Raw genomic sequence first — 11,921 nt, 5'->3', positions numbered from 1 at the left:
TATTATGGATGTGACAGCCAGATACATGAACTTGGTTTCTGGTCTTCCTCCCTGTGGTGTAACAGCTGTCATCTGCTCTTTTTATGTGTAGGAGTGGTTTGCCTGCACGTACATACGTATATGTACCACTTGTGTACCTCATGCCGACAGGTCAGAAGGAGGCCATCAGATGCCCTGGAACAGAGTCATCACCATGTGTGTGATAGGAACCAAACCCGGGTCATCTACAAGAGCAACAAACGCTCTTAACTGCTGAGCCAGCTCTTTCTCTTTAGGTTTCACGTAGCTCAGGCTGGCCTTAAACTCCTAATCCTCCTGCTTCAGCATCTTGAGATATGCTGTGATAAACAAATATGTATGACAGTATCATTTCTACAATACATCTGCACTTAGAGGTACTTTAGAGACAAGTGAGCAGAGCGCTCTGTCAATGCATTGCAAACGCTGGCTAGCATTCGTGGGCCATCTTCCTACTCTGTCCTCAAGCTAGTTCCATCTAATGCCCATCAGCTAAGCACTTCAAACAACTCCCTAGTAGGTTGGCTCCCACACTACCTGCACTCTTGCTTCTGCTCATCTGTTTTACCAAATGTTTTCTCCTTTTCTCTTTCAGATCTACCCACTAAACCATTATTTTCAATAAAAATACCTGCTTTCCTTAGCAGGTATACAAGGAGTCTATCCTTCAAATTTTATGATACTTACTTTCTTCTACTTAATTCTAAAACACACTGAGCATCAACTCTACTGTCCTTCACTTTAATTATGGTAGACTTCCAGAGCTCAAACCAAATTGTAAATGTTCTAAGAAATCTGGAGTTAGACTTCCTTCACAGCCCCATACAAAGGACAGTACACAGAGGGAGTTCATTAAATATTTATGGTCTCATAGCAGCAAAGGCTGAAGTGTTGCCACAAAGCATTATAAATACAGTATTTCTCACCAGCCTACACTGTGAGATGGCTTCCCTGTAGTCATCACAGAGTACTTGCTCTTTTGTGATTAGTCTAATGATGAGTTAAGAGTTGAATTCTGCTGGGTAGTGGTGGCACACACTTTTAATCCCAGCACTTGGAAGGCAGAGGCAGGTGGATTTCTGAGTTTGAGGCCAGCCTAGTCTACAGAGTGAGCTCCAGGACAGCCAGGACTACACAGAGAAACCCTGTCTCGAAAAAGAAAAAAAAAAAAAAAAAGAGTTGAGTTCTGTGTGAACAACTCCCCACATTCATTACACTTTTAGAAACCACTTCTATTATGAATTCTCTGGAGCTTACTAAGTTCTGACTCCAGTCACATTTGTAGGGCCTTCCCACAGTGTGGGTTCCCTAATGTTCCGTGAGTTCTGACATCTGAATAAAGGCCTTCCCCCGCTCAGCACATTTATACGGTCGCTCTCCAGTATGAATTTGCTCATGTTCTGTAAGACTTATTTTTTGAACAAATGCTTTCCCGCACACACTGCACCTGTAGGGCTTCTCCCTGGTGTGGTTCCTCTGCTGCTGAGTAGGACCACTTTGAATGAAGGGTTTCTCCTTGTGATGGGTTTCCTGATGGGTAGCAAGAGACGAGTTATAAACAAAAGCTCTCCCACAATCATTGCATTCATAGGGCTTTGCACCAGTGTGAACTCCTTGGTGCTGAGAGAGTGTGGAACGGCGGTTGAAGCTCTTATTGCACTGAAGACACTGATACGGCCTGTCTCTTCTGTGGCTCTTGAGATGGTGAAAGAGGCCTGCTTTCTGGCAGAAGGCTTTGCCACATTCATTACAGTGGTAGTGCTTTTCTCCAGAGTGAAGTCTCTGATGTTGGTTAAGAGCTGACCACTGGCCAAAAGCCCTGCCACATTCATTACATTTGTAGGGTTTCTCTCCAGTGTGTACCACCTTGTGTCGAATAAGAACAGTCCTCCATCGGAAGGTTTTCCCACATTCTTCACATTTGTAGGGCCTGTCTCCAGTGTGGACTCTCTTGTGCTCTATGAGGCGAGAGTGCTGACTGAAAGTCTTTCCACACTCATCACATCCATGCACTTTTCGCCCTGGACAGATGCTCTGGTGTTTAGCGTGGTCTGAGTTCTCAGCAGAATTTACACCGTTTTCATTACGCAAAGGCTGGCTGTCTTCACGGGAAACACCACAAGACTCTTCTCCAGGGTCACGAGTTTCTTCACACTCAACTGCATCCTTTGCTAATCTGCTGGAGGGGCTCTGCTCTGCTTCCATTCCTTCCCAGAGGCCTTGCTTTAGCGCTATATTCCTGGACTCATTTCCAGTCTCAGTGCCTGAAACTACAAAAAGCAGCCTGCATGTTAACCTACTCCCCAGGTAGTGAATGGTAGCTTATGATATTAACAACATAAAAGTACTCAGATGACAGTTACATAAGGTCACAGAGTTTCTACTACAAACTACAAAACTACATTAGGATACAAGATAAAACAAATATATAAAGCACCCCAAAAATGAATAAAGAGATAATAAAACAAGAGAAAACTGGGCAAAGGGAAACTATATGATTTCCAAGAAAGGAGAAACGCAGTGCTTATCACAAGAGAGATACGACTCCATTACCAGGCAAAAATGAGTTAAATAGCACATATAATTTTAAATTTTTTAAATTATTTTATGTTTGCATATGCACATGCCACAACACATGTTTGGAAATCAGAACAACTTTTGGAAGTTGGTTTTCTCCTACTGTGGATTCTGAGGATAAATTCAAGTCGTCAGCTTTGCATAGCAAGTACTTTAAATGCTGAGCCATCTCGCCAGCATAAGGTATAATTTTTCACTCACTGTATTTACCTAATTAGTTTGGTATTACACTGTACTCACAAAATGGGTATCTCAAATTGCTGGTATGAATCTATCCAAATTGTTAATGGAAAGCAATTTCACAGTAACTACTCACGTTATATAGTACATAACTTTTGGCAAGTGCAGATAGGAATCTATGCTATGTTATTTACCACAGCAATATTTGTGTTATAAGAAAATGCTAAAGACAAATACCATCAGTAGCAGCTGGCTAACCTGCTTTGTGCTTTATCTATACTTTTTTAAAATGATTTATTTATTTATGTATATGAGTACACTGCCACTCTCTTCAGACACACCAGAAGAGGGCATCAGATTCCATTACAGACGGTGGTGAGCCACCATGTGGTTGCTGCAAACTGAATTCAGCAGTTCAGTCAGTGCTCTTAACCACTGAGCCCTCTCTTCAGCCCCTTGTCTATACTTTTTAATGCTAGGCAGCTGTTAAGAAATAGAAGGCACAAAAGTCTACCATCATAGTATGAAAGAAAAGAAAATGTTTACTATAAAAAAAAAAATCTCAAGGACACATAAAAAATTTAAAAAGTGACAATTTACTTCAGAGTTGGGGGGAGAGATGAATTAAATGGCACAGAAATTCTTCACTGGATAATTTTTATAAATCCTTCTTTTAAAGCATAAAACAGTTTACCTATTAAAAAATTAAAAACCAGAGTTAGCAGAAATGAGGAAGGCAGTGAGTCCCCATGTGGTCACCACCTCTACCATTACTGCCATGTTCATTTTACGGTCCTTCGGTCAGGGAAATGCTTCTTTTTCTCAGACTACTACGGCGCTGCAGACACCATGTAACAAAAACTTATTTACTGAAAGAACTAAGGATATAGACCAAGTGGAAGACAGAAATGCAGCTTAATAGATCAAAGTCTACAAATAGCAGAGGTCAGAATAAGGGATTATAATTCCCAGAAGAATGAAATTAAGTAAACCTAAACAAAATAAAGCCAGAATTTAGAAAACTACTAGTTTAATAAGAAGCAAAGGGGGCTGTGGATACACCTTACAGAGATACAGTGCTTGTCTGGCATGCATGAGGTCCTGGGTTTAAAGGAAGAAAGTGGGGTAGATAACTAAAGGGTGACAATCCATGGCACATGGACGTCAACACATGAGCATCAGACTTCTGGACAGCCCTCCCGATTTTAATGAGAAACAGTAGGAAGCACCAGCGAGCCATGGGGTCCTATTAGCCCTGCTTCCCCTTCCTTTCCATTCGTCTTTACCTTGCTCCTCCTGGGCTTCACGGTCTGCAAGTTCACACCCCGGCTTGGCTCTGACAGACTGAGGGGACACATTGGGTTTCTGCTCTGCTGCTAAAGGCTTCGTCTCCTGCAACAACATTTCCTGTTCTTCAGTTTGGACGGAGGCCTGAGAGAAATGAGAGAAGCACACTATGAAGAGCAAACAAGAGTGCAGTGTTCACAGTTGCCTGCCTGCGCAAGACTGAATGACCTTTTTCAGCACAGCAATCAGTCCGTCTCCATCTCACTCATTTTTCAAGGTCATTTGAAAATGTTGCCTTCTCCAGGGAACCTTCTTTTCCCGGATACTGCTACATTTTGTTGATTTTCTATTATTTTTTACATCTTTGCCTAGTGCTCAAAGAATGGAGATGGGAAAGAGGTGAAAGGAGAGATGAAAAGGAAGCAGAGAGAAGGAAAAAAGGAATTCTGGAGGAAGGGGCTGAAGAACACTTGCTGCTCTTCAGAGGGCTAGGATGTGGGGTTCCCAGCATCCACACGGGGTGATTTACAACTGTCTACCTCTAGTTAATAGGTATAGCTTCCTAACATGATTTCCATTCATTCAACTTTAGACCTACAGGCCTTCTCACCACCACCTAGAATTTACCCAATATAACAACCAGAGTGATTATTTTAAAATTCACTTTATATTTCTCTTCTGCTCAAAACGAGACACTGACTTTCCACTTGCCAAAATCTACTGTCTTTATAATGGTCTCTAAGTCCATATATAAGTTCTTTAACTCTTTCATCTTCTCTACAAATTCGTGTCCACCCTGGGCATACTAGCAGCACTTAAGGCCTGTGCTGTGACCTGTCTGTTGAATGGTGTGACCCTGGACATACTGGCAGCACTTAAGGCCTGTGCTGTGACCTGTCTGTTGAACAGTGTGACCCTCGTGTCCTTTACCACCCCTTTCTCTATGCTTTTGACACCAACATCTAACACCTTACACATTTGTGGAATCTTTTTCCCTCTGTCTTCTCAGTAGACTAGAATCTACAGAGTAACTTGTATACGATATTCACTGGTGCATTCCAAGTGCCTTTGCTGATATGTGGCACAAAACTGGTATTCCATGAAAACCTGCAGAATGGCCACGGGCAGCCTTTAACGCTGTCAAGAATAACATTATCAGTTCTCTTACATGTACTTATGAATTCATGACCCTGTTTTCAACTTTCTGGCTCCTTTTCTCTCTCCTGTTTATTTTATACCTGGATGCCAGATAACACTTCTTTTACTTCACAAGTTCATTCTCTTCATACTGCGATGTCCTAAGTTTGGCTCTTTTGACATGCTCTTGGTAAATTCATTTATTGATGTCTGAAGCTGGCTTGTACGCTGTAAGATGTGTAGAATCATCACTGTGCTCCTCAGTTATAACAACCAGAATTTCTCTAAAAAACTGCCAAATGTCCTCTTTGGCTCAGAATTGAAAACCAGCCTTGTCGTAGTTAAGACAAAAATAAAAAGGGTTATAAATGATTCTTCTTCTGCCTCTTTTATATAATTTTTATAGCTTATTTAGACTATAGAGAAAAGACTTAGAGCTCTTGTACTAGAGGAAAATTCAAACTGACAGGTTTACGGTCAATGTCATAAACTCGGTATCTCAACTTTCTTACTCAAACTTCACTTTTCCAACACAAATGGGCTTTCTATCCCTCAAGCATGCATTCCCCACACTAACCCTCCCATCTAACTTTCCATTCTGCTCTCGAATCTCATTCATTCAGGATAGTGACTTCCACCCCCACCTTCTAACTGTTTAATGCAGAATTCGGGGCAGTGGATATATGTTGTATGACTTTTCCTGGAGAGATGTGAGCAAGCTTCTTTTCACGCCAGATAGGGCACTGACAAACCAAATAAAGATCCCAGCTAAGTCTAGCTTGGCCAACCAAGAGTTCCTTGAGCTTGCTTACAGCACAGGTAAGAGGTTTCTTAAGACACTGGGGTGACAAGTCCCACCCTAGCACTGGTGAAGAATTCATCAAATTCACACCACTGAAGTCTTGCTGTCCTCCGACAGATCTGGAGAAAGAGGGATTAACAGCTGGCATCATCCACCAATGTTTCTACTTGGGAATATTAACAGCCCCATGACCGTGTACACAGCTACTACAGTACTGTGGATTAAACCCAGGACCTTGCACACACTAAGCAAGTCCTCTAGCACTGGATTACATCCCAACTGTTGCTATTTCTGAGACAGGGTCTTGCAATATAGCCCAGTTGTTCTCAAACTCTCAATCTATCTGCTCCCATCACCTGAGTGCTAGTTGACAGGCATGTGCTCCCACACAGCTCAAAACCTATTTCTTAATTACTTGTTTTATATTACATAACCTCCTTTTAAAGAGGCTGCTTTCCACCCCATTACACCATCTCTCTAATACCTTCTCCTTCTAGTATCTTCCCTCTGTAGTATACGCCTCGTGTTTCTGAACTAAGCAATACATTCATCAGATAGAACTTTGTAGCTTAGCACAGAAATATATAATCCCTTTGACAAGAAGGTAGAAATAAGCTAGGACTAGACAGGAGTGGAGGTGCATAATCTCAGCATTCAGGACGTGAGACAGGAAGATTACAAGTGCAAGGCTAGGATGTGTCACATAGCAAGTTCAACTCAAAACTCCCATGAAACTAAAGTCCCCTTTGGATGGATCCACCTAAATGTCAATATGCTTTGTGAAATAGTGGCATACTTCACTTTGGCCTACAAATTCACAATTGAGCTTAGGAAGCAGGACCCATGTTGTTGTTGTTTTCTTACCCGGTATCCTAGTTCATCAAGCTCTCTCTCTAAATCCTCTAGCACAGTCACTACCTCCTCCACACTCTCAGGGTTTTGCTCCTGCACCCAGGCCTGCAGCTCCTCAGGCAGGATGGTCAGGAACTGCTCCAGCACCAGCAGCTCCAGGATCTGCTCCTTGCTGTTCAAGTCTGGCCGCAGCCACTGACGGCAAAGTTCCCGGAGTCGGCTCAAAGCCTCCCGGGGTCCAGATGTTTCCTGGTAGCAAAACTGTCTGAAGTATTTTCGGAAGACGTCTCTGTTATAAGTGTTCTTTTGTAGGCTCCTATCTTGTCTGGTGGTATACGTACACTCTTCCTCCATTTTTATTTCCAGAAGTCCATCCTGGTTCTTACAGATCTTGGTATCACTTGTAGATGCCATCACAGCTATATAAAAGATTTATCAGTCTTTCAAGTAATAACTCCTTGGTAAATTTTCTTACCGAGTGGACCTACGGGATAAGTCATCATTACTAACACAAACTACAATAAGCAAATACCACATATTCTAAGATCTAAGTGGGAGAGTTGAAAGACTGCCCTCCAGTTAATTACTGTATTGACGGGAAGTACATGGGCTTTCACAAAAATAGACAAAAATGAAAAAGATGTCAAATTATTTCAAGACTTTGGGGAGTAAAGTTTGGGAAGAAACTTACCTCCACTTACTTTTAAAGTAAACCACAACTAACTGAAATAAAACAAACAAAACAAATTTTAGAATGAGCAGACAGCGTTGGGGAAGGGCAAGCGCTGCCTACCGTGTGTGAGAAGTTCAATAACAGTACCACAATAAATAAATAAATAAATACATAAATAACGGAACGAGTAGAAGAGTAGGGTACTCCTGCCTTGATGCTTTTGAAATTTTTCTGCATGCCTGATACAAATCATATATGCACAGTACAGTCTCGCGAACTGGCTTTAGCCGGGACTTAATCATTCACAAAGGTTAGAAGTTGGAGAGATTACTCTGCTTTCCTCCTGCCCTCCACTTCTGTGATTCTAACAAGTTCTGCAGCGTGCCTGAGTCCGGGCCAGCTCTGCGCCCCAGGCGTACCCAAAGGCGGCCGCACCGCAGTCGGGGCGGCCTCTTCCCCGCTTCCAACCATCTTTCTAAGTCAGGGAGTCTAGCTAGCAGCGAGCACCCTCCCCCAGCCTGAAGCAAGCGCTCGCTCACCGCGTCGCTCCTGCGCAGAGAAGGGGATCCAGCCTCCCCAGGAACCGGAAGCCATCATGGACTGCCACAAAGGCCGGAAGCGGTGGAGCCCGGTTGCTCCCAGAGCCACTCTAGGGAGCCGCGGAGTTCGACTCAGTGGTTAGTCCTTGCGCCTGGGAAAGAAGTTGGGTTTCGCGTTTGTGTTTCGGCATCTCTGACATTAGTAATGTCTCAAAGAGACATTCTCCCGGATCCTTTCCAACTCACCTATCCTTCCCTAGTGTAGATAGTCTCCTCAAGTCCAAATTGTGCTATTTGGCGACCTTTTCAATAATTCTCAAGTGTCTTTATTTTATGCTGTTAATATGATTATAAATTGGGAAAGCCAGAATGGTCAATGGGAAAAATATATTAAAAGGATAATTTAGTAACTTAACAGGATATTATGGACACTAAAATCAGCCTTCATAAGTACGAGTGTGGATGAAAAGGCCACAGCTACAAAAGCAACAACAAAAATAAATACTCAAGCTCAAGAGATGTGCCACATTTCTGGGGCCAACTTTAAAACCCCGTTAAAAAGCCAAATGTGAACATAAATAGGAAGCAGTACGCTTTCTTGGGGAGAAAAATTCAACAAAGCAGTCAATATTTCTTAAATATGTATCCCAATAAACACAACTATTTTTCTAGAATTAAAAATTTTTTTTAATTTAAAAGGAGAGTTAAAAAAAAAAAAAAAAAAAAAAAAAAAAAAAAAAAAAAAAAAAAAAAAAAAAAAAAGCCCTGAAAAAGAATAGTGATTAATGGTCTTATCATGTACCAGAAATTCTGTATTCTAGAAGTGGAAAAAAAAAAAAACAACTCAGCTAAATAAAAAATTAGCTAATAAAAATTCTTAGCTAATGTACATGGAGAGGGTAACCAAAAACCAAGCACAAGCTCTCAAAGATATGTAGACTGTGGCTTAGGACATTGATGTAGATAACCAGAACAAAAGAAAGTGGTAAATCAAGACACCTTAAAAAAAATGGTGGAAATGTAGTTAAGTGGACGATAGCCATCTGAAAAAGTCTTAGCCTTTGGATAGGTGGGACCAAGTGATCTGTTAGTACATTTAAAAGGCATGTACCCAATAAGCAGAGGACGTTAAGTCAGACATAGACACATGGGTGGGCAATGAATGGCTATAAAGAGCTAAATGTAGCAAAAGACGATTTGTCTCTGGACCTGCGAGTTTAAAACTTTCCACAACTGCCTAAGTTCTAATCATTCAATCAGTTTTGTAGATCTAACACAAATGTGGCTGGTTTTTTTCCCCCTAGGAACATCAATTCACACAAGGTAGATTTTAGTGGGCCTAGATGGCATTAGGAATGGACCCACTTCCCCCTCATAGTCAACAACTGAAACAGCAAGACTCTGGTTACTGGTCAAAAGAATAATATCTAAGTCACATTTCTGAGGCTATGAATATAACGTTAATAAATGACTATGTAAGCTTTATCAGATAACTAGCCAGAGGCTTTCTGGTAAAAAAAAAAAAAAAAAAAAAAAAAAAAAAGATACAACATTGTCCCTTCATAAGACTTGATCCAAATGGGTCTGTCATTTACCTGAATGGGAAGACACCCCTTGGAGAAAGAGGGTGTCAGTTCTAGAGGCTTTATAAATAGCTATCCTACTGTGTAGGTTAACACAGTGGTCTCTTTAGCATTGTACATTCTTGCCTCTTATGACTGTGTTATCCTCTATCATAGGCTTAGATTTTTCAAAAGCTACTTTAATAAGCATCCCTAAACCCTTTAACCTCCCTTCTAGCTCCAGAGACAGTGGAGAGGAAAGGTTAATAGGCAAAAGAGAACATGGACCTGTTTAAAATAGTTCTTTGGGGCGATTCCAGTCTTCAGTGTCAGAATATCAGCAGGTCATGTGTCAGCAGTGGTATCTTGGTCCACATGGAAACAACATTCATGAATCAGCTATGGCAGTTCAATCCAGAAAAGAAATGGGAGACTCTGACAATCATTGGAGTCTGCGAAGAAGCAATTCATGCTGCTGGAATATTACAAGAAGTTCGTTCTTGAATTTCTTTCAGCGAAGTAAGCAGAGAAAGCAAGACAATAGCGTTGTCAGAGAGATAAGCCTCAACAAAACCCAATGTAGACAAGCAGAGTGGCAAGGTGAACCAATGCCACCTCATCCACTGTCTGTTGGGTTATACTTGTATCCTTTTTAAATATCACGTGTCCTCTCAACAAACTATTGTGTTTGCCTCATTTGAACTATTTCAATAGAAATCCAAGGATGGTGAGCCCAAAAGGGTCCAGAGTGAGATCCTCATGATAACAAAAAATTCCCCCATGTTTGGTAGGTCATTGGGACAGATTTAAAAGGTTTATTATTATCTGTCTTAATTGTATCTACTCCCACTTTGTGATTTAACCTTTGGGGCAGATTCTACTACACTCTGTGCATTGGTAGTGTTTCTCCACAGTGTTAGAGTCTCTGGCACTGGAACAGGCCTGACCACCGGCTGAAGATCCTTCCACATGCTGCCTGCCTGTGTGTGTTCTCTGGTGCTCAATGAGAATGCAATTCTAAGTGAAGCCTTTTCCACATTCAGCACAGACTTAGGGTCTTTCCACTGATGAACTTAACTACTGCTTTTCCAGTCTGCCCTCATGGTCATAATTGTCTCCACATCCAGGGGCCTGAGTAGCATCTCCATTCTGAATTCCAGATGTTTCTACAAGAGATTTTATTTCTTTAGAAATCCCCTTCTTTGAGGCTAAATATTCACTCCAAGTCCCATTTTCAACACTGAAATAACTGAAAGGCTGGAGAATCTTAGAATTTAAAGTGAGGGCATTTAATAGAAATGTATGTATAATGTGTAACCTTTACTTAAAGAAGGCATAAGAAATCTCTGTCACAAGCCAGGAAGGTGGACTGGTCAGTTCCAGAAACAGGATATAAGTTATCTAATTAGTCCTAGGAGCGGTCAGCCATTAAAAAGATAGCATTGACTAAACAACAGGATATAAGTTATCTAATTAGTCCTAGGAGCAGTCAGCCATTAAGAAGATAGCGTTGACCAAACCACATTCCTCTAGACAATGAGTGTGCAGGATGACTTCCTTGTGACCTGACTCAGCTAGGTAGTGGGTTCCTTTGGAATTTTCCATTGTTCTCTTGTTATGTTTCCCTGGTAACCCTTTCACCCCCCCTAGTTTGTGGTTTTTCCCTTTAAATACCACTTACTCCTCGTGCTCATGGTCGAATCCCTCTGGCCTGCCAGGCCATGAGTTCGACCCCAGATCTGGAATAAACCTCATGTGATTACAGCAAGTTCGGTCTCTCGTGAGTCATTGGGTGGTCGAGTCATCCCGAGACTTGAGTAAGGATCTCCCCAGTTCTGGGGGTCTTTCATAACAAGTGAGGAAAATGAGTGTTATTTTTCTAAAAGTGAAGAGACCAGTGACTATTTATTCTGTTTCTGGGAGAAGATACTCTGTATTACATTTGTGGTCTCTCTGGGCTGGTGCCCTGAGCAGACCTTGGGTCCAGGCTCTGCAGCCAGTACCACAACACCCAGAGGAAGCTGCTACACTCCCAGGTGCTATAACAAACCCAGGGTCACAGGATCCCAGAATCACACCATCACACAGGAAAAGCAAGGTTCAGATCTAAAATCACTTCTCATGATGATGGTATAGGACTTTAAGAAAGACATAAATACCACCCTCAAAGAAATACAGGAGAACATAGGTAAAGAGTTAGAAGCTCTTAAAGAGGAAACACAAAAGTCCCTTAAAGAAGTACAGGAAAACACAATCAAACAGGTGAAGGAAATGAGCAAAACCATCCAGAATCT

At 41.7% G+C, this 11,921-nt stretch overlaps 2 protein-coding genes across 8 annotated transcripts in view; one reads left to right on the top strand and one right to left on the bottom strand.

Annotated features, from left to right (window-relative positions):
- Positions 1-862: 862 nt before the first annotated feature.
- Positions 863-10,000, bottom strand: Zscan12 (zinc finger and SCAN domain containing 12). 6 transcript variants are annotated; one of them, XM_031358999.1, is made up of 5 exons: positions 9,916-10,000; positions 8,066-8,217; positions 6,866-7,337; positions 4,062-4,206; positions 863-2,288 (listed from the first exon to the last, which is right to left on the bottom strand). In XM_031358999.1, exons 3-5 carry the CDS (start codon positions 7,265-7,267, stop codon positions 1,327-1,329), a joined length of 1,509 nt encoding a protein of 502 aa, XP_031214859.1. In that variant the 5' UTR covers positions 7,268-7,337; positions 8,066-8,217; positions 9,916-10,000; the 3' UTR covers positions 863-1,326. The 6 variants fall into 6 exon arrangements, with proteins under 6 accessions (XP_031214859.1, XP_031214860.1, XP_031214861.1 ...); XM_031359000.1 differs by lacking the exon at positions 9,916-10,000 and adding an exon at positions 7,545-7,576 and having other exon boundaries at positions 8,066-8,127; XM_031359001.1 differs by lacking the exons at positions 8,066-8,217; positions 9,916-10,000 and adding exons at positions 7,545-7,576; positions 7,946-7,995.
- Gpx5 (glutathione peroxidase 5) overlaps positions 7,914-11,921 on the top strand; it is a 75,773-nt gene continuing 71,765 nt past the window's right edge. For both annotated transcript variants that reach the window (XM_031359007.1, XM_031359005.1), the window contains exon 1: positions 7,914-8,203. The gene's annotated coding sequence lies outside the window, so the exon portion shown is untranslated. The remainder of the gene's footprint in view (positions 8,204-11,921) is intronic.

Source organism: Mastomys coucha, unplaced genomic scaffold (genome assembly GCF_008632895.1).
Source record: "Mastomys coucha isolate ucsf_1 unplaced genomic scaffold, UCSF_Mcou_1 pScaffold7, whole genome shotgun sequence".
Lineage (NCBI taxonomy): Eukaryota > Metazoa > Chordata > Mammalia > Rodentia > Muridae > Mastomys > Mastomys coucha.
The sequence above is the reverse complement of the archived record's forward strand: the minus strand, read 5'-3'. Positions and strand labels throughout refer to the sequence as shown.

Bases quoted from the DNA above. Each gene is read 5' to 3' on its own strand.
- Zscan12 (XM_031358999.1), bottom strand. From the start codon at position 7,267: ATGGCATCTACAAGTGATACCAAGATCTGTAAGAACCAGGATGGACTT. The intron at 4,207-6,865 runs GTAAGAAAACAA...CATTTCTCTCAG, and splicing joins TTGATGAACTAGGATACCGG to GCCTCCGTCCAAACTGAAGA. The intron at 2,289-4,061 runs GTAAAGACGAAT...TGCTTTTTGTAG, and splicing joins TGAAGCCCAGGAGGAGCAAG to TTTCAGGCACTGAGACTGGA.